Raw genomic sequence first — 23,656 nt, 5'->3', positions numbered from 1 at the left:
GTGCTTTGGCAGATTTTAACCGAGGGCTCACCTCTATGCTGACATCATGCCAAATAATCTCATGATACAGTAATTGAACAAAATTCGTGGTTTAGGCATCGTCATATTGCTTTTGCTTCATTTCTGAAGTTTTGTTGTATTTTTTTTGCCCTTTAAAAGTTATCATTATTCTGTCCAGCCATTTTGTGTTTTGTTTGGATAGACACCACCATTTTGTTGATGTCTCTAGGTGGCATTAGGCATATTGTTAACTATCACTATGGCCATTGCCAGTCATGTGGCATATTGCATCATCACATAATCCCAATTTTAGATTGTGGCGTGCTGTTACTGGTATCCAAGCCTTCAGATTCACTTTAAAAATATGACAGCATTTTGTGTAGTAACAGGCAATAAAAAAAAATTTTTTTTTTTTCAGTTTAACTTTGATTTTGGTTTGATGATTGATTCTATCAGCTTTTCCTGGTTCTCTGACTCTCACTCAGGAAGTAACTACACTTCTGCTTGACTTTATGGTTTAGAAACACCTGGACCTAAGATCACATTAGGGTTCATGTACCTGCAATTACACTTGTCCACAATTAACTAGTCAAAAAGAGCATTTACTACAAGCGGAAGAATTGTTTTGCCTCTTGCTTGAATAAAGTGTCACCACCAACACTACCTTGCATCAAAACAGTTGTCAGTATGTCTTGCATCTGCAATGTTCATTAATTAAGAGCAGAGTGTGACGCCCCAGAATGCCTGAAACCTTAGCATCACATGTTTCCTGTTCTTGGGGGCATTGATAGTCATGAAACCAAGCTGTACTGGTGCAATGAGGACACACAATCACCAATGTTGGTGCAGAAAGGAGATAGTGCAGTTTATCTGCACAAATAGTGCAAGTCTTCTGTAAAAAATAAATATGCCAATAAATAATCAAATAAAAGGCAGTCATCTTAGTGGGAGATAAAAATCAGTTAAATAATCCAGTGATTAAATCAAGAATAAAATCTGGCAGTTAAATCGGTTTCCTTCTGTTATTTCTCCTGCAAGCTCAGTGCATCTATCTTTTTCATGGGCCTTCTCAGTGGAGCTGAGACAGTGGCAAGCATGGTCATCTATTAAACGTTTTTTATCTAGCCACCTTAGCCAGTCACTCCTGGGACTCCCAAATGTGAAGCCAATCAGCTGCTCCGGCTCCCTCAGTCCTCAGCAAGAGCTACCCACCCCTAGAGTGCCATTCCTCTCATTCACCGTGGGGCCTGTTTGCTCAGAGGTTGGTGCGCTTGCCGATTCCTGAGCAGCTCTTCTTTACTCCACCCTAGTGGCCCGATTTTTCTCTTCTTCCGTCTGCATCTTTTTGCGTTAAAACTGATTAAGTCAGTGTTTGTGTTTTGCAATTACTCTTTAATTCTTTAATTTTTTACTAAAGCTGGCATTTAAGTCTTCAATCTGCCTCAAGAATGATTTAAAATATGAAGAGGTAGGGGAAGTGACAGCGAAGGTGGTGGGGATGAGAATGGAACCCGTACGCATGGCTGCTGCAAAAAGTCGATTCTATAATAAAATAAAAATAAAAATAAAAAAAGATGAATAACAGAGGTAAATCATCACCCCGAAAGCAGACAGTAGACGTCACGTAGTATATGTGTACCAAATTTCAGGTCAATAGTTCAAAAGGTTTGCAAGCTACAGATGATTTAAAATCCTAGACAGACAAACGAACAGCCACGGTAGCGTATTATATAAGAAGATATATACTGTATTTTTTATATCAGCAAACAATCTTGCCTTGAAAAACACTATACTTTGGTACATAGAAACCTTACATTCCAAGTGTTTAAACATGCAATATTAACTGCCAGCACAATTTTGCAATTTAAATGATCAAACAAGAAATAAACATTAATTATATGAAACCTTAAACAAAAACATATCAACATTTAAGGAACCTCAAAAAGATACTCTGTACCATATTAATAATCAAAAATGAAAGCAAGGCACGTGTTTAATTTTAGATTAGGGTGAATCTCCCTGTTGACAAAAATAGTGATTTTAAATATGAAAATTACATAAACCAAAGCTAAACATCAATTTACCAATAATCAAAATTTTTAGCATTTTTTTTATTGTAAAACTGAAAAATTCATGCATTTTGAGTGCAAAATTTAGCATATTCAAACTGAAATGTGGCCCACAGCATCTCAATTGAAGGCTGCATCAGCTGTGAAGAAAATTAAGATGGAAAATATGAAAGTGACTTTTTATTCAAAGCATAATCAGTTAACTCATTTAACCAGTGATTTTACCATACAAAAAACAAAATGTATGCATTTGAAATCTGAGCACACAGACTCAAGATTATTTGTTTAGGTGAATTTGCACGTATTAATAATACTTGATCTGACAGGAGGCAGCCTTTTGCATTAATAGCATCAATTACGCTCCTTCAAAACAAAACTCTTGCAACAAGGAATTCATATACCACTAACATTTCCATCTTGATATTATTAAATTTAGAATATGATATAAGCTACAGCAATGCTACAAATGCACTAAGCATGTCTGCTTACAGTTATAAACTTTTAAATGTCAGATTTCAATATGTTTTCACTAGATGTAAAACATTCATAGTGATTACATTTACAAAGGGAAAAAAAAAAAACATGGTATACACTAAGTTTTTATATTTACTCCTTGCAATTTATGACTTCTCAAATAGGAGACACATTTTGTAAAAATAGACTGCATATACAGAACTCCAACTGAAAAACAAAAAGGCCAGAAAAATCTAACTTTACAGGCTTATTTGCTTTATTCTTTTGGTTCAGTTCATGATTTCTGAGATTAGTGGTCAACATCCAGTAATGGAAATAATAAATGGAAGAAACACAGATGGAGAGAGAAAGAGAAGCAGGGGCTTATTTAGTAATTTCACATTTTCTCAAGTTAGGTTCAGCATATGCAATGGACACAGCATCCAATTTTTTTCCATAGATGCATTCCGATTGCTTGGACTTTTCATTTATGCAGCACTTCTTGCTGTCTTCCCATGAACTCCACTCCCCTGCACATAACCTTTGTGGCAGGGTCTGCACCTGAAAATACAGAAGAGATTTATGCAATATTTTAATATCAGCATTTCTTTGCAAAAACATTTAGAAAAAAAAATCAAAATCAAGTATTACAGACATGTGAATTTATTTATGTAACAAGACCTTAGCAAAAGTTTCCTTTGTTCTGCACAACACTTAAAAAACATCAGTAGATTAGTAGTTATTCTTCTCAGTGCAGTGTGGCATATTGAGAAAATACTAAATATGTAATATCAAGAGCAAGGAGTCTCAGTTAAGGCACCTTGGGCCATTCCAAACTTCTGTACTGATGCTTTGTCATGAAGACCCAAAGAAACCTCTGTTGAGGTATTGTTATATAAGAATAAATGAGTAGTAAATGCATTTTTATTACCAATACATTTAAGACTTGTACATATGAGTAAGAAATCTTTTAAAAAGGACTAAACACTATGGAAGCCTTCACAATTTAAGACTCCAATTCTGTCAGACATAAAATGCAAATCAGAATTCACTATTGAGATTTAGCTGGTAAGAATGGCACAATGTTATAATGCAGAATATGTGGGACAGAGGTTGATCTTTTGAGCAAGCTTGCTATTTTTTTTTTAATTTTTTTATAACTTACCCATATACAGTTCCTTGCTGTAGGGTAGCCTGTCCCAACTGAACAAGATCCACCTTAGTGAATAATTAAAATCCCACCCAAATCTAGTCCAACACTCTGTAACATGCTCCTCACCCTTCCTCAAAGTAGAGGTCTATATAGAATCTACTTAGTGCCTACAAATGATGGTACAATACAGTGGACATTAATCCAGTGATCCCATGTTAGAAGTGGAAATACATTTCTCAAATTTTCAACTTGTTAAGAAAATCCCAGTATAATTATAAGACACAAACCAAATGTTATACAAATTAAACAGAGATAAAAGAGCATAGGAGACATCAAATTCAAACGAAACAAGGAGTACATGACTGGAAACACAGAAAACAATTCCCTATTTAGAGATGTCTGCATTGACCGGTGCATGAGAGTTGATGATCAATAAATGGTCATTTGGAAATACAATGTATATAACACAGTGACAAAGAATAAGGATTGAGGGTGCTTTGGACCTCACAAAAGCTCATCTGTCTGATGTGTTGTGTTTTACATACCATGACAGAATAGGGAAAAAAAGAAAAATGGGGCAGAGGTTGCAGCTGAACCTTTAACCATTCACACAACAGCATACTACTGGCTGTCAGAAAAAGGGGCAATCACAGTTGTGTTGGAAAGTTGGCATACAGTCGCTAAAGTTGACAAGCCAAGAGATTTTCAGTTGACATGGTCTGCTGGTAAGTTCAGCAAATGCAGTGAGCAAGTCTGATATATCCTACAAGTAGAAGTCACATAATGTGACATTGGCGTAAATCATAAATTAATGAATAAATAAATAACTAGTTCATTAAAAAAAAAAAAAAAAAGTTTCCTTAAGTCTATAAGCTTTGCGCTAAAGAGAAATGCTTGCTTTATATTCCAGGCCTCTCGATTTATTACACAAAGGTACTTAGACCCAATTTGACACTGCTTTAAACACTTATTAGATGCCAAAAAGTTACAAAGTAAAAGGCATGTGTAAGAACTGTGGGGGCTGTGACACTATTTCCTAGTTTTTAGTAAATTTTCTGAGCTACTAAACTCTAATAGATAACATTCAAAGACCAGGCACTGCCATCTAACAAACATGAGGGAAACACACTGGTCTCTACTCATATTCCCTGACCTTACCTTTAAAAAGGCATTTCAGTCCAAGTTCTGAGCCTACAGAGAAACTCATTCAATTCACATGCAAGACTTGCATTCTCATGCTAGCTTAAAAAGAAACTCAGATTTGTCAATGTGGGTTCCTCGGACCTCTCCATTTGTCTCTTTGGCCTACACTGGGCATTTCAGAACATTCACTACCCAGTTAATCCGATTCTGAGTCATAGATGATTGGAGCCTATCCCAAGGGAATGGGGCACATGGAAAAGAACAATCTTGGATGGGGTGTCAGGTCCTTCTTAAGACCCATTCATGGATATAACCACAAATGGCAACTTTAGAGCTGCCACTTGATGCAACATTGATGTAAGACAGAAACCTGGGTATTTAGAGAAAACCCATGCAGCCATGGGACGAATGTGCAAACACCAGAAAGACAATGACTGGCAATGGGTTCAAACCTAGGAAGTGGCAGTATTTACAATTGTAGCAGTTAGACGACTCACATCTGCTGTATACACATTCACCGAGCAAATTATTAGGACCACCTATACTCCCACTTATCCATGCAATTATCTAATCAGCCAATCATATGACAGCAGATCAATGAATGCAGTCATGCAGATACTCATCAGTAGCTTCAGATAATGTTCACATTAAACACCAGAATGCGGGAAAATGGGATTTCAGTTATTTCAAAAGTGACATGATTGTTGGTGCCAGGCAGGCTGTTTTGAGTTTTCTCTAACTGCAGATCTCCTGTTCATGCACAACAGTCATTTTACTCAGAAAGGTTTGAAAAAACAGAATGGTGCTGATGGGAGAGGTCAGAGGAGAATAGCCAGTCAGATGCAAGCTTACAGAAGGGCTACGGTAACTCCAATAAGCACTCTGTACAACTGTAGTGAGCAGAACAGCATCTCAGAATGCACAACATGTCAAACCTTGAGGTTACAACAGCGGAACATCACATCAGGATCCAATCCTGTCAGCCAGGAGCAGAAAACTGATGTTGCAGTGGGCACAGGCTCACCAAAACTGGGCAGTTGAACAATGTGGCCTGGTTTGATGAATCTCGATTTCAACCTAGGCACACAGATGGTGCGTCACCAGTTCAGGCTGGTGAAGGTGGTGCAATGGTGTTCAGAATGTTTTCCAAGCACACTTTGGGCCCATTAATACCTACCCATCGTCATTGGAATGCCGTGCCCTATCTGAGTATTGTTGCTGACCAATTGGCACAAAGCAAAAGTCATCTCAAACTGGTTCCATTAACATGACAATGAGAGTTCAGTATTTTTCAGTGGCTTTCCCAGTCACTGGATCTGAATCTAATAGAACACCTTTGGGATATGATAGAACGAGAGATTTGCAGTATGAATGTGCAGCTGACAAATCTGCAGAAATGTGCACAGCAATCATGTCAACATTTTTGGTACACTGTACTAATCCCCAAGGGGAAACTGGCTTTTTGCATGCACCAGAATCTCAAAGGAACGTTTCCAACATATTGTGTATTACATACCACAAAGAACTGAGGCTATTTTAAGAGCAAAAGGAGGCCCAACCCAGTATTAGTATGGCATTCCTAATACCCCTCGAGTGTAAAGAATGACTTATAGAACTATTAAGACCTTTGACTAATTTAATTTTCCTAAATAAGTCCTACACTGAAATTTTGTTCTCCGTGTTATTACTCCAACTAAAATACCTGGCCAGGAGGCCACTATAGAACCACCGGATCAACTGGCTTACGAGGAGCAGGTCATTGTCCCACATGATAGGTGGCAGTGTTCCTTAGGGCTAAACCCTGTTGTGGTCTTTGGGGACTACCAGAGGGCGCTGCTGGGGGAGGACTGCCCTGGTTTCTGCATTACCCCAAAGTGCTCCGGACAACTTGGACAGGACTCTTTAAAAGAGTGTCTGCCACTTCATTTAAATGGGTCAGAGTTGCGGGGCAATTGGCAACACTCACTTGGAAAAGGAAGGAGGATTGTGAATAGAGTATTTGTGCTGGTGTTCTTATAAAAAGGGTGGTTTTATGAAACAAAAATCTTTGTTTGAACATGGAATTGTATTAGGTATTGCTGTATCTGTAGTTTGGGGCTCATTGGTGACCCCTTGTGTTTACAACACATTTCCAGGATGGGAAAAAAAAAAAAAAAAATCACACAGTCAATGAAGAGGCATTCCAAAGAAGTGGTAAAGTGGTAATACAAATGCATAAATTGGTAAAAGTGTGCAAAATGTCTCTTTAATTATCATAAAGTCAAACCAACCAGACTGCGTCTAGAAAAGATTGTTCCTCAAAACTCTCCTCACAAATAAAAAGGAGACACATAGATGCCATCGATCACTTTAAAGGAGCTACAGGTTTCAGCACCTGAGTAAATGTGCACCAGTCAGCCATATCAAGACCTTTGCACAGCATGGGCCCGTATAGGAGGATGCCATAAAGATACTGTTACTCAAAAAGAACCATATGAAAGCATGTCTGGAGTTAGTTTAAAAAAAAAACAAAAAAACTGTGACCCAGTGACCTAGTTGTGATGTGGGAAAATGTTTTATTCTCAAATGAGAATAAGTTAGAAAGTTTTTTGGCCAATGTTCAAAGAGATGTGTAGTGGATACATTACCTATACCTTAAAAAAATATCATACCTCTTGTGAAGTATGGTTGGTGGTATGCTGTGGAGAATGGACATTTACTTAAAATAGAAGAATGGATTTTGGAAAATTCAAGAAAATGCATCAAAAGATCCTGTTACAGTCTGTCAAAAAACTGAAACCTGGGCAAATGTTCATCTTTAAGTAGGAAAATAATACCAAATTTAAGGCCAAAGCAACCTGGGAGTAATCCAAGGACAAAATGGTGAATGCCTTACAATGGCCGTGTCAAAGTCCATTTCAGCTTCTGAAACAGTTAACTAAGCCCCTACATGACTGTGTACATTTTCAAACACTTTTAAAGCCTTTAATAGTAATAATACTGTATATTTATTCTTTATAGCTAAAACCAGCTGGCTAGAGAGGGAGTCAAAATTTCAGACCAATTTTTTAATCTTAAAAATACAGGTTTGCCTTCAACAAGTTTCGTAACAGACTCAAATGCTTTTGCACTATTTTGCTTTAGACATACAGAAAAAGATTAAATATACTTCAGCTAACGGTTGTTAAAATTTTTAATGTACATGAACCATATAGGACAGCAGATATCAAAACAAACACACAAGAACACACAAAAATGTATGCTGGATTAACTGGGTACTTGGTGTGGTCTCTACAATATGGACATAAATGTAAATGGATGTAAATATGACAATAAAAATAGTGGTGGATATGTGGAAATTCCTGCACTTTTTTGTGGTAAAGAGTTTATTGGATGGATTTGGTGCAGATGCCCTTAGTATTCTGCATACCTTACACCTCAAGAATGGTGATGGGTATATTGGGACACTTCTCCCTGGGGCATGGGATATGTTATTTGTCACAACCCTGTTTTATGCATTGTAATCATTACATTGTGTAAGGCTAGATCCTTATCGCCAGCATTATTTCACCTTACACTAGGATTAGTAATATAATGAATCATGAATCTACTGGTTCCGGTGCTATTTGGATTACCATTATCCTGTATTGATCACTTAATTATTAATTATTAAGTAATTAGTTATTCATTTTCTTTAATATTCTGTTTAGGAGTCATCTTTGGTCAGCAGTGTGCCCATAGCTTGACTAACAGGTGTGTAAGTTCAATATGAAATCCAACTGATTGTGCAAGTTGTACTGGCATGTGGGTTACTATTTAGAACACACCTGATAATATTTATATGCAGGTTGGTGTATCAAATGTTGGGATGGTCAAAAGGGTAAACATTATCACTTTGAACTGGAATAAAATCTAATTTCTCTTATCAAAACACTAAACATGCATTTATTTCTTTGGCAGGCATCTTAAAATATTTACCTGGCCTAGTCAATGCTGGTTCAATTTTATAGAGCAGTCATTGAAAGCAGCCTCATGTCCTCTTTAACTGTCTGGCCTGGCTGTGTATCTGCCCATTTTAAACATACACTACAGCATATCATTAGGACAATGGATGCAACTGTAGGCTTGAAACAGTGTATTGAGGATCTGTATGCATCATGGATCAGGGAACACGTAGGAAATATACTTAAGGACTACAGTCTCTCCATAACTATACATTTCAATTTTAATATCATAGAAACATTACCGGGCACTCAAAGCAACTTTAAATTCCCTTCTGTATCCCCAGATTAGTGTCCAACTTAATTTCTGTTTACTTTTAAAAGCTGGTGCTATACAGAGTAAATGTGACATTTTATTTATGTTGTGTACAGTACACATTGTGTTTTTGCACCATAGTACAGCTGCTAAATATATTATGCAATGTCAATTATATTTTAACATTTCTGTATTTATGGCTATAACAGAAAGACTAATTTCTAACAACTATTTGCTTGGCAATAAATTTCAAATCAACTGAATTCAATTTAGTTAGTCTGAATAGAAAAATACTTTTGCTGAAACTGAAAATAGTTAACAGTTTAGGAACCAGGCTGGGGTAAAAAAGAAAACAAATGTACAGTCTTTACAGAATTTTACTCATCCTGTCCAACATGTACAGAATTATCTTGTATTCACAAACAAATCTCCAACAGCATACAGTAATTGTATAATTTTTAAATCAGGAGTGAATTATCCAACATATTAACAGCGTTAAAATCTTTCAGATAGTTTTCATGCCTGATGGCAAAGTGAAGAACACTGGAGCCACATACCAGAGCTGCAGAGATGCCACTGAAACACACTGAAAGCAGAAGGGGCACTATGCGGCCTGGCCATCTTTGAAGTCTGAATATTTAATGGTTACACATGGATGGCAAAGGGAAATTAGAGGGCTGCATCTAAACTGAGAAGTTAGAAGATAAGTTCTGTATTTTTCAATTCCAAGTTATTTCTTCAGAAACATGATATATATACACATTTACTATGGGAAATTGGTTTTTAAGTTTAAGCTTTTTGTATAAATTTTACAAAATAGCTTGTCCACACTGGGGATTTACAATAGAAGCTAATGGGGCTCTGGGCACCACTGGAATATATAAGCTTAAAAACTTCCAGAATACATTCAAGACAGTTTCAAGTATTGATCTGTGACATGCAATTATACACATACATTGTAAAATAGTTTACACATATATTTTTTTTTTTATAATAGACAACATTATGAGATTCAGCCATTTTAAAAGGATACCAGCTATGTCCACCATCTTGGTGTTTGTCTTCCACAGTAATCCTTCACACAAAGAAGCTGTGAGGCAGTCATGTAATCCAGCATCCCTCACGATTCCCAGTTGTATAATTGGGCACCCTCAAGGTGATGAAATCCAATTTTGACATGCTCTCTGACTAGAAGTTGTGTAATTTGTTGCTGGCCTAACAGTGAGCTCTCTGGTAGGTTTCACATTTATTTTGAAACAAAGTGAAAAAGAGACTAGTTTCCTTGGTATATCTTCATGACAACATAAAAAAATATCCCATTCTGCAAATACGCAGTACAAAGTAAAAATGAAGTAGACTGCTTTTTGTAACTACATATTTACATTATCTTACAAAAGTGAGTACACCCTCACATTTTTGTAAATATTTTATCTTTTCATGGGACAACACTGAAGATATGACACTTTGATACAATGTAGTCAGTGTACAGTTTGTATAACAGTGTAAATTTGCTGTCCCCTCAAAATAACTCAACACACAGCCATTAATATGTAAACCCCTGGCAACAAAAGTAAATACATCCCTAAGTGAAAAATGTCAAAATTGTGCCAAAAGTGTCAATATTTTGTGTGGCCACCATTCCTTTTCCTGCACTGCCTTAACTCTTTTGGGTATGGAGTTCACTAGAGCTTCACAGGTTGCCACTGGAATCCTCTTCCACTCCTCCATGACGACATCACACAGCTGGTGGATGTTAGACACCTTGCGCTCCTCCACCTTCCATTTGAGGATGCCCCACAGATGCTCAATAGGGTTTAGGTCTGGAGACATGCTTGGCCAGTCCAGCACCTTTACCCTCTGTTTCTTTAGCAAGGCAGTGGTCATCTTGGAGGTGTGTTTGGGGTCGGAATGTTGGAATATGCCCTGTGGCCCAGTTTCTGAAAGGAGGGGATCATTCTCTGCTTCAGTATTTTACAGTACATGTTGGCATTCATGGCTCCCTCAATGAACTGTAGCTCCCCAGTGCCAGCAGCACTAATGCAGCCCCAAACCATGACACTCCCACCACCATGCTTGACTGTAGGCAAGACACACTTGTCTTTGTACTTCTCACCTGGTTGCCACCACACACGCTTGACACCATCTGAACCAAATAAGTTCATCTTGGTCTCATCAGACCACAGGATGTGGTTCCAGTAATCCATGTCCTTAGTCTGCTTGTCTTCAGCAAACTGTTTGTGGGCTTTCCTGTGCATCATCTTTACAAGAGGCTTCCTTCTGGGACGACAGCCATGCAGACCAATTTGATGCAGTGTGCGGCGGGCGTATGGTCCGAGCACTGACAGGCTGACCCCCCCACATCATCAACCTCTGCAGCAATGTTGGCAGCACTCATATGTCTATTTTCAAAAGACAACCTCTGGAAAGGACGCTGAGCACATGCACTGAACTTCTTTCGTCGACCATGGCGAGGCCTGTTCTGTGTGGAACCTGTCCTGTTAAACTGCTGTATGGTCTTGGCCACCGTGCTGCAGCTCAGTTTCAGGGTGTTGTCAATTTTCTTATCGCCTAGGCCATCTTTATGTAGAACAACAATTCTTTTTTTCAGATCCTTAGAGAGTTATTTGCCATGAGGTGCCATGTTGAACTTCCAGTGACCAGTATGAGAGAGTGTGAGAGCGATAACACCAAATTTAACACACCTGCTCCCCATTCACACTTGAGACCTTGTAACACTAATGAGTCACAGAACACCGGGGAGGGAAAATGGCTAATTGGGCACAATTTGGACATTTTTCAATTAGGGGTATACTCACTTTTGTTGCCATTAATGTAGACATTAATGGCTGTGTGTTGAGTTATTTTGAGGGGACAGCAAATTTACACTGTTATACAAGCTGTACACTGACTACTTTACATTGTATCAAAAAGTGTCATATCTTCAGTGTTGTCCCATGAAAAGATATAATAAAATATTTACAAAAATGCGAGGGGTGTACTCACTTTGTGAGATACTGCAAGATTTTGCTTTCTTCAGCTCTGAAATTGTTGCCTCTGTACTACACTTAGGTTTGACTAATTTTAAATTAAAAATTAATTTATATACAGTAGTGTAATGCATTAATTATATGTGTCCCTCTGATAAAGGCTGAAGAATGGTTAGATTTTTGATTGTTATTAAATGCAAAAAATACTTCCTGAATATAAGATCAAGATGTAACAACTATGATTCCACTTGCAGATCTACAGTATCTAATTCATCTTGAGGTGATACAGGGATCTTTTATGACTGAGCTTTATCTAAACAACAAACGGTCCACTTTAGTTGATAGTGTGCTGTTTGATGCACATGATGACTTTCAAATTTCAATTTTAATGTCAAGGCTAAAAGAAAACATTTTGAGGCAGGAAAGGCAATGAGGAAATGCAGTATTACTACTTCAGCAAATACTTACCTGGTCTTTTGCACAAGCAATTCTTTCCTTATCTGGCATATTGCAACATTTCTCCTTCAGGCTCTCTTCCAGTATTCCTACAGGCAACCTACCAGCAAATTAAGAATAAACAAATATCTGTTGCATTAGTCATTTACACCTGAATGAAAAGGTTTGACAATGACATTGAACCATCATGACACATGACTGGAACAGTTTTATGCTTTGCAAGGGCATTGAATTGTATTTAATTCTCTTCATTCAGAAAAACTAGGGGAAAGATGAATTTAGCAGCCTGTGCAAGCAAAATTAACTCAATGGACTCTTACTTTTTTGTGAGTATCTTATGGTGTCCACAAACAAATTTCATAGTGCGAGAGGAGATGTTAGTCAGACTGATGATCTGAATGTCCTTGTTGTATTTGGGATATGGCGCTTCTTCCTGGAAACACTGGTACCTTAGGTTTCCAGTCTTTTGACAACAAGGGTAATGGGATGTCTTGATAGAAAATTCTTCACTGCAATAAGAGTCAAGCTCAGCTTTCCACTGTAACAGGAAGAGAAGAAATATTAAATCAAAGTCTGTGGAATAGTTTTTAACTTTAGTTAGGATAAAGTGGGTTGGGTAATGGATGGATGGTTGAGCGAGGAACATTTTTACTCTACCAACATTGCTGGTTTTTATAAAGGCAGGCAAAGCAGCACACTCCCCCACTCATGGCAAGGTAACTTGTTTTTACATGGGCAGACTTTGTACTCACACCTCTTGTAAAGAAAGATGGGTGGCCATTTCCCTGCATACCCATGTCCATACACAAAAATGCAACATTCACCTCATTTAAAACAGGTTGTACTAGTATGCTAGAATAAAAATGTCACATTTATAACTTTAAAATCTAAATAGGTTTTCATTCATGAAAAATGTTTGAAGGTGCAGTATCAAGCTTGGTATTCTCCTTGTAGTATACTGATCTGGGCCTGTTGAATTAATTTGCCCACACCAGATTATGAACCAATTTATTACTGTTATTGCTGTTTGCATGTTGGTAAGGTAAACGACCTTGGGTTTGTGAAAGGCGCTCTATAAATGCAACTTATTATTATTATTATTAAGACTACCAAAATCTGGATAAATTATTTAAAACACAGTCAGTTCTAGCAACTATAAAAGTAATGAAATATGAAAGTAATGTTACAGATTTACTTCTTTAACCCTATGATTGAGAACACGTATTCTTATAATGTAGAGTTCAGACTACAGCCATCTATTACTTTGCCGTTCCTGACTAAATTAGAACTACTGTAAATCAATTTATAATAAGATTCATCATAACTGAACAGAACAAGTCATTGGTTTAAGTCTTCAGTTGATTAAATACAAGCTAGAAAAGTATGGTTAAAATTTACTCAGTAATTCATTTTTAAAATACCACTGAAAAAGAGGTGAATCAAGCAATCTCTAAATTCATACTCACTGTAAAATTGTACTTAGAATTCTTTCCTTTATTCTATTTATATAATATTTACTTAATACTTACTTAATATTTACTAAGGCAGACAAATTATTAAAGGCTTAAATGTTACTAATGCTCCAGAATGACAAGATAAACAGAAGTAGGTTATCACATTATGGCTACAATGTTAGATATAAAATTTGTGGCAGTAGTTTAAACAAAAAAACAAAACAAAAGCAAAGAATCACAAGAGATAAGCTGTAGCACCTCAGTCTGAGCACACATTAGGGTGTCCTTGCCACCGGCACAGCATTTGTGGAATTTTGCCTCCATCCTTTTGATGGCTTTTACTTGACGTTCTAACCTGCCTGGAAAGCTCCTCACTTTACATTTTTTGTATCGAGGACGAAACTTCTGTAACTTGCAAATGTTAAAAATATTTTCAGCTGTTGGATTTGCTGGTGGAAATAATACATCAGCATACTTTGGGTGTCTCATAAGTCCCCGAGGATGCAGTCTGTCATTTTGCCTAAAAAAAAAAAAATTTGTTTTAATGTCAGAATAAAAGCTCTCATTTAAAAGAAAATGCAAATTTGATTAACTCACTCACTCATCACCAAAAACACCATTTCCCATTTACCTAAAAAATTTGACAGGGAGCAATTTCAATATCAATATTGAGGGTTACAATAGAAAAACTAAATACCACAAAATCTCAAAAATGTCTTCATGGATTTGATTGAAATTTAATGGTGTTGTAGAAAAAATGAAAATTAGCTGAAATGTGTTTTTTAATTTGCAGACATTTGGCATTAATAATGCTCTAACAAGCGCAATATTCTATTTCACTTTTTTCCTACATTTTGCCACATTACGCTACATTTTTTTTTGCATAGCCTTGTGTTTTTGAAAAAGCCAACACTGTTGACTACCTGCATATCATCATTTAGAAGTAAAAAAAAAAAAAAAGAGAAAATACAGTATATACATATAAAAAAAAAACAAAAACGTGCAAATTAACCAATGGAGCCAAGCCACAACTGAACAGAATGAAGAACAATTTTCGTTACAGCTGATGTTTTTCATAATGACATAAGAAACAGGATGTGCTTTTGGATGAATAAAAGTAATTAGTGATTTTTGTTTTTTTGCTGGAAGAAATTTATTCAGATCCACTGTGTACTGTAGACTACCAATTTTAGGCTTTGATGCTAATAGAGATCGAGATGTTTAGCTTTGAATGAATCAAGGACTGTATGCTGCATGTTAAACAGTAAGCAGTTCAAGTGAACAAATATCGGCCCCTGGTTTTAAAAAAACACAAATAACGTACACAGAAAAGTGCTTCGTTACATAGTACTTCTGATACATCCAAACATCTGAATAACCAATGGCACAATAACGGAGGTCCACCGACTTAGAAAATGTCACACAGCTAGTAAGTAAATTTGTACTATGGCAAAAGATATGGAGGACAGAAATTAATTCTCCACCATCAGAGAGATGAAACAGCATGTACTGACGATAAAATAATATCATTAACTCTTGTAAGGTGCACATAAGGCCATTCTTGCTCATAACTTTTGCCACAACATGCCATAGATGAGCAAGCCAGCTTTCACAGGAAGCAATTATGTGACAAATGTAGAAACCAAAAGTATTAACCTACATTAAGGAAGATGGTTTCTAACAGCAAGTCAGGTTAGTTTATGCTGTTGATGATTAACTATTTTCTTTTAAGATAATGGTGAAATAATTAAACTACAATGTTTAACAGGTTAAACACTACATATTAACATTCTGTACATGAAATGGGGGAAAGAAAGTGGAGAAAATATGGTATGAAAGAGGAACAGGAAATGTCTGTACTCCTATAGATAAGTGGAAAGAGCTAAATTAGCATTTGTATGTGTTCAAAAATTACAGCTAGATCAGCAAATATAAAACCTGCAAAAAAAGATTTGCATATGGATTTTTAGACATAAAGTAGCTGCACATAAACCCCTGATAGTTAACTACAGTTGTGAATGCAAGTTTATAATGATTAATAACTTCCTATTATGTGCCGATGTTCTCTAATTTTACATAAATGTTTGCAGCATAACTTCTCTCAATAACATAAGCATATCACTCTTAATTCTTGCAGAGAATACGGATATATTTAGAGGAGTGTAAAAGCTATTGATTTGTAAAGGTTGTAGTTGTTTGTTGTAAGGAGGTAAGCTTGCTGTTCAGCATTTGGAAGTCTGGGAGACACCAGGACCTGAATATGCTTCAATGGAAGAATATAAATACAATTTCTCTTTAATCGGATACAAATATTTCAAACCTTTATTTTAATTAAAACAATTAAAACACTATTTGAAACAGTAAATAACAATGTTTAGGTAATTTAATAACTAGCTTGATTAATGCAGCTGAGCTAAGACAATTGGTATTAGGAGTTAAAATCATTCAGAGTTTATTTTAATATAAATATTTATATTTTTGTATATTCCATGAAGTTTGTGTTTTTTCAACATTATGTAAGTGTGTATAATAAGAATAAATTCAGTTGAAATGAAAAACGTTGCTGCAAACAAAAAAAATTATCGTCAAATGTTTGCACAAATAAAATATATATCTTTAATACATAAGGTCTGATAAATAATACCTATTTAGGGAAAAACATTGCAACAGTTTGTGTATAGCTTACAAAAACATCAAGGAATTGTTTACTATATAGGTTTTTCAATTCCATGTGTTTGGACTAAAACCATATTAAATGAGCAAAGCAGTCGTCTATGATATTCACTAACAGTAAAGCAAGTGAAAGGGCTAATGAATTGGCAGTATAAGGCCTCATCTAAATGATTATTTGTCTGCATCCTAAAATTATTATTGTAAATACAGCATGTAAATGTATTATACTTTTATATACACTAAGGGCTGCTGTTACAATAATAAATATTTCACTTTATCACTTACTAAAGTTGTGGATTACTCTTGTAGATTTATTTGATATAGAAAAATTACACAGATCTTTTGCAACATTAAGGATTTTAACATTAGTTTTGTCAAAGTAACTTTCATCATATCATACACGCACACACAAACCATAACAAAAACAATCAAACACTGAGCTTCAGTGGTACATACTTCTAATATAACATGATCAAAGAACCTAACAGAAAAATGGTATTTCTAGCCTGTTCAACACACAGAAAGCATTTCTTCCAAATGGTTACAATGGTCCCAATCCAACATTTTACAGAAAATTCAGAAAATATGAAAACATGTTGACCAAGACCATTTGTACAATTACAGTTGATTTACAAACAAATTTCATGCTAAAAATGAAATCCTCTCCCCTCACCTAATATTAAAGGAAGGGGAATCACATTTTTATACGTGTATCAAGAAGTGGTAGCATTTTTAAAAATTACTTAAGTTTATATATAGATATTAAATATACTTTTCCATGCAATAGGCCAGGTTTTCCACGATAGAAATATGAACCTTACCTGTCACACTCACTGGGATCCCAAGAAAATACTTCAGGAATGCTGGTGATCTTTCTGCTTTTTCTTGATTTTTGTATCCCATTATTCTTTGGCTTATAGCTGGGGTTCTCTGCAGCCTTCTCAAAACACTCCCATCTTTGCTTCTCCTTTTGCAGACAGCAAAGAGGCTGGCGGGTTTTGATTGTACTTTCTAGTGTACAGTACTCATTCAGAGAATTCTTCCACTAACCAAAAGAATCATTAAAAATAGTGAAAATGTCAGGAGAAAAAAAAAACCCACAAAAAACACAAAAACTAAAAGGCTGATGATACTATAAAAATGTGCAAAAACATAACGGATTACTATAGAGGGTCTAATCAAAAAACTCTGGACTGTGACTTTGTTCAATATGCAGCACCCACCTATCATTTCAACCCCACAATTCAATACCCATATAATGTTTTATGTCATTATTTGCCTAGTAAAACAGATCAACTGTTTATCTACAGCTGATCTGAATTAGCATTAAACCAAAAATGCTTTACTGATTTTCTTGCAATTTATGAAGAAGTTTAATAATTTCAACATATTTGACTTTTATTAGTTGACTGTCATTTTAGAGCTGCTTTCAAGCAGACTACTTGAAAAATGAATGTCTTCAATCATTTACAAAACACAGTCATATGCAGCTTTATGGCTGACGAGGTGAGGCCATTTGCACTTATGGCCAAGGCCATAGCAAAACCGTAGGGTAATGTTCTAGAAACTCTCACTTTCTGCTGTTGGGATAAACTGTGGCTCCCCCACAATCCCATCGAAGGGTTTCTCTACAGCAGGCATGTCAAACACGCGGCCCGCAACAGAAATCAATGCGGCCCACATGACAGATCCTAGTTAGCACTGAACTTGTACAAAATGATTACTATCGTTTGTGACTGAATCATTCTGCATCTTCGGTGTTACTTATTGACTTTTCTTACTTCTGCCTTCTGACAAAAGCGCGTTTTCCCATGGCATTACAGTACTGGGAACGTCATCTACTAGTATAGCCACGAGCCTTGACCAAAGTGAACGAGCCGCAACGTCACAACTGAAGTGCAGCAGCGGGCGCGGCCTTAGGCATGTGCAAACTGTGCACCTGCACAGGGCTGCCATGCCAATATATACTGAATATAAAACAGAAAGAGAAAATAACGATACAGCTGACGGCAATGTGGCCAAAAAACATTGTATTTCTTGTTAATTAGTACGCTGTATTTACTAATGTTGCAAGAGTCGGAAGGGGCCACCGATTCTTTCTCTGCCCAGGGCCGCCACGAGCCTAGAGCCGCCCCTGCTAGGCTACACTACTGGCTGGGATGCTGAGACTGGCCACTGAGCAGAACTGACCATCACGAGTAGTAATAGCGCGCATTTTTGCTCTAGTTTTCTGTAACTTTGTGTTAGTATTGTAACAAACAGTTAGTGCAGACTACAGCTGAAGATCTGAAGTGGACGTGAGAAGTTGGGGAGTTGTTTATTAACATATTTTTGTGATTCTGAGTAAAAATTAGTGTAGGCCAGTTGGCTTTTTGCATATTGCCTTATTTTACAATATAAACTTTGAAGTAAACTTAGTAAAGTAAAATTTGATTTTTGGAGGATTTGTTTTCTAACTTGAATTACTGAGCAATGAATTCAGTGAGCGTTTTCATGATTTCAGTTCACACGAACAGGACTTTACGCTGTTCTCTTACAACGTTGAGAATGCGCCTGAGAATATCCAAATGGAATTGATTGAACTGCAGTCAGATTCTACTCTGAAGGCAAAATACAACAAAGTTGGTGTGCCAGGCTTGTATGCTTACCTACCACCCTCGTATGTGCAGATCCGTAAGTTTGCATTGACAGTACTGTCTATGTTCGGAAGCACTTACCTTTGTGAGCAATTGTTTTTGTTAATGAAAGCTACCAAAACCCCACATCGCTCACGATTTACTGTCGAGCACCTTTCATCCCTCAGAAATGGTGCAGCTGAACAAGATTTCAAGCCTGATATTGACAAGCTGGTTACTAAAAAGAAATGCCAAGTGTCGGGACAAAAGAAATAGATCTCACACTGCAAGACTCCTATATAAACAATGAATATAATAAATAAAATAAAATAATATAAGGACCTAGCTAAGAGGCTAAGACTCCAATTGTACGCTGTTGTACGGAGAGTGTATGGAAATAAATTGCTTTTCTTTAAACTTTAAGTGTTACATTTTTTTTTAAGTTTTCAGTATTGGAAAGAAAGCTACAGTAACTTGTGTAATAGTATAATAGTATTTGTCACAGTGCGGCCCGCTGACGCACGTATGGTAGTCGAAGCGGCCCACCAATGGTAGTGAGTTTGACATGCCTGCTCTAGAGTGCCTCTTTCTCTTGCACAATTTGTCTCAAAAACTAATCAGCACGTTGTCATTTCATAACAGGCTTAAGTTTTGAGTTTGGTATTTTTCTGTCCAGCCGTTTTAGCTCTAGACTATTCTCGAAAAATGTGACACACAGACACACACCCTTCATTGAGATATCGATGTTTTTGGTCTTAGGGGACCTTAATATATATATATATGATATACATTTCCGGTGCCGCATCCGAGTGGCAGCCTTTCCAGCAGCTCCGTGTATGACTATCTTTTTACCTTTTTATCTATTTTTTTTTCTTTATTTCTCTATTTCACTGATCACTTCTACCACTTTCTTTATGTGGAATCGCTCCCTAGACACTTTTTACTGTTTTTACTCCTTGACATGGATTTTTACACTCCGAGACTCGCCTATTCAAGTAGTCAGCTTAAAGCACTGAGAAGAAATGCTTATGCCGGTGTGGTTCCTTATTTACCTGAGGTAAGAAGACAATATCGGGCAGCCGAGCCGGCGCAAAAATAAAAGATAAGATAAAACCCATAGATGATGGGTTATAGTGGGGGATGGCGCAAAGTGACAGATTTTTATATATATATATATATATATATATATATATATATATATATATATATATATATATATATATATATATATATATATATACTGCTCAAAAAATTAAAGGAACACTTTGAAAACACATCAGATCTCAATGGGAAAAGAAATCCTCCTGGATATCTATACTGATATAGACTGGGTAATGTGTTAGGAACGAAAGGATGCCACATCGCTTGATGGAAATGAAAATGATCAACCTACAGAGCCCTGAATTCAAAGACGCCCCAAAAATCAGAGTGAAAAAATTATGTGGTAGGCTAGTCCATTTTGCCAAAATTTAATTGCAGCAACTCAAAATTGTACGCAGCACTTTGTATGGCCCCTGTGTTCTTGTATACATGCCTGACAACATCGGTGCATGCTTCTAATGAGATGACAGATGGTGTTATGGGGGATCTCCTCCCAGATCTGGACCAGGGCATCACTGAGCTCCTGGACAGTCTGAGGTGCAACCTGGTGGCATTGGATGGACCAAATCATAATGTCCCAGAGGTGTTCTATTGGATTTAGGTCAGGAAAGTGTGGTGGCCAGTCAATGGTATCAATTCCTTCATCCTCCAGGAACTGCCTGCATACTCTCACCACATGAGGCCAGGAATTGTCGTGCACCAGGAGCCACTGTACCAGCATAGGGTCTGACAATGGGTCCAAGGATTTCATCCTGATACCTAATGGCAGCCAAGGTGCCTTTGTCAAGCCTGTAGCGGTCTGTGTGACCCTCCATGGATATGCCTCCCAGACAATCATTAACCCACCACCAAACTGCTCATGCTGAATGATGTTACAGGCAGCATAATGTTCTCCATGGCTTCTCCAGACCCTTTCACTTCTGTCACGTGCTCAGGGTGAACCTGCTCTCATCTGTAAAAAGCACAGGGCACCAGTGGTGCATCTGCCAATTCTGGTATTCTATGGCGAATGCCAATTGAGCTGCATGCTGCTGGGCAGTGAGCTCAGGGCCCATTAGAGGACATGGGGCCCTTGGGTCACCCTCATGAAGTCTTTCTGGTTGTTTGGTCAGAGACATTCACACCAGTGGCCTGCTGGAGGTCATTTTGTAGGGCTCCTGTTCCTCCTTGCCCAAAGGAGCAGATACTGGTCCTGCTGATGGGTTATGGACCTTCTATGACCCTCTCCAGCTCTCCTAGAGTAACTGCTTGTCTCCTAGAATCTCCTCCATGCCCTTGAGACTGTGCAGGGAGACACAGCAAACCTTCTGGCAATGACACGTATTGATGTGCCATCCTGGAGAAGTTGGACTACCTGTGCAACCTCTGTAGGGTCCAGGTATCGCCTCATGCTACCAGTAGTGACACTGACTGTAGCCAAATGCAAAACTAGTGAAGAAACAGTCAGAAAAGATGAGGAGGGAAAAATGTCAGTGGCCTCCACCTGTTAAACCATTCCTGTTTTGGGGGTCATCTCATTGTTGCCCCTCTAGTGCATCTGTAGTTAATTTCATTAACACCACAGCAGCTGAAACTGAAACTGATTAACAACCCCCTCTGCTACTTAACTGACCAGATTAATATCCCATAAGTTTCATTGACTTTATGCTATACTCTGATTAAAAAGTGTTCCTTTAATTCTTTTGAGCAATATATACTGTATATATATATATATATATATATATATATATATATATATATATATATATATATATATATATATATATATATATATATATATATATATATATATATATATATACTATAGAGTAATCCTACTTATCTTTTGGGCTTCACTCTATCGCGGATTTTAAATGTAAGCACATCTAAATATATATCACGGATTTTTCGCTGATTCGCGGATTTCTGCGGACAATGGGTCTGTTAATTTATGCTACACGCTTCCTCAGTTTGTTTGCCCTGTTGATTTCATACAAGGGACGCTATTGGCGGATGGCTTAGAAACTACCCAATCAGAGCATGTATTACATATTAACTAAAACTCCTCAATGCTATAAGATATGCATTCCGCGCGGAGCTTGATTGTTTGCTTGTCTCTGCCTCTATCTCACCCTCTCCGACATTCTCTGCGCCTGACTGACTTTTTGTGTTGTGAGCAGAGGTGCTGTTTGCCTAGTGGATACGGACGCACCTTTAAGAAATGCCGCTTTATCTCTGTGCTTCCAAAAGCACACTTTTTGATTTTTTGATGGTTTGCTTTAATCTCGCTCTCTCTCTCTCTGACATTCTCTGCGCCTGACGGAGGAGATGTGAGCAGAGGGGCCTTAGAAGATACTGACGCTCCTCTAAAAAATGCAGCGGCAAACTTAAAAGCACACGTATTGATTTTTTGATTGTTTGCTTTTCTTTTGCGCTCTCTCTCTCTGAAATTCTCTGCTCCTGAAGAGAAGAAGATCTATTTGCATTCTTTTAATTGTGAGAAAGAACTGTCCTCTCTGTCTTGTCATGGAGCACAGTTTAAACTTTTGACTAAAGGGTGTTATTTCATGTCTAGAGGGCTCTAATAATGTTAACAGTGTGGGAGAGTTTATAAGGGCTTAAAATATATAAAAATAACTACACAAAACATATGGTTTCTACTTCGCGGATTTTCATCTATCGCAGCGGGTTCTGGAATGCAACCCCCGCAATCGAGGAGGGATTACTGTTACTTGTATGTGTACCGAATATGCTTTCAGCTTGCCATCAGAGCATATAACATCATCTGAGTAATACACTTCATACTGCTAGATTCAGTAACTGCACATATAGTGGATACTTGATATATTCAAATGGTTGAATGTTACAAACTATTGGTTTCATTTTTATTTAGTTTCTTTAAGTGCTGATAGTCATTGTAACGTCACATTTTTAATTTAAGTAGCTAAACCCTGACCATGAAAGTGAATTTAAGTGTCAGTGCTCAAACCATGTGTCTGCAATGGATCATTTCAAAAACACTGCTTGCAAAGCATCATAAGTTTGGTTAATTTTTGAAATTCTAGTTAGGACTTAAAGGGAGGCTTACAACAGTTTTCAGAAATAATACAAATGTATAAAGCAATTTCAAATGTCTTAATATATGTTAATACAAAGGAAAAGTAAACAATCTTATATCAAATGCTCCAATAGTCAGTTTAATCATTCTAGCCAATTCCTTTTTACTAGCTTTTCTAATAGGTAAATGGAGACTTTTATAAATAGAACTGTGCAGTACAAGAACCAGCCCTGTATAAGGCACCATATACCACTAAGAAACAAGAAGAACATCCAAATT

At 37.1% G+C, this 23,656-nt stretch overlaps 1 protein-coding gene across 3 annotated transcripts in view; it reads right to left on the bottom strand.

Annotated features, from left to right (window-relative positions):
- Positions 1-1,965: 1,965 nt before the first annotated feature.
- The window catches only part of LOC120537655 (extracellular matrix protein 1-like), a 77,896-nt gene continuing 56,205 nt past the window's right edge, over positions 1,966-23,656 (bottom strand). For 2 of the 3 annotated variants that reach the window (XM_039766763.1, XM_039766754.1), the window contains exons 6-10: positions 17,446-17,669; positions 14,210-14,471; positions 12,818-13,035; positions 12,510-12,597; positions 1,966-3,083 (exon numbers count right to left, since the gene is read on the bottom strand). In XM_039766763.1, the coding sequence (XP_039622697.1) occupies positions 2,907-3,083; positions 12,510-12,597; positions 12,818-13,035; positions 14,210-14,471; positions 17,446-17,669 (969 nt within the window). In that variant the 3' untranslated portion in view covers positions 1,966-2,906. Of the gene's footprint in view, positions 3,084-9,643; positions 9,743-12,509; positions 12,598-12,817; positions 13,036-14,209; positions 14,472-17,445; positions 17,670-23,656 lie in introns of those variants that run through there. The other variant, XM_039766769.1, reaches the window with a different exon arrangement.

Source organism: Polypterus senegalus, chromosome 1, assembly GCF_016835505.1.
Source record: "Polypterus senegalus isolate Bchr_013 chromosome 1, ASM1683550v1, whole genome shotgun sequence".
NCBI classification, from domain to species: Eukaryota; Metazoa; Chordata; class Cladistia; order Polypteriformes; family Polypteridae; genus Polypterus; species Polypterus senegalus.
The sequence above is the reverse complement of the archived record's forward strand: the minus strand, read 5'-3'. Positions and strand labels throughout refer to the sequence as shown.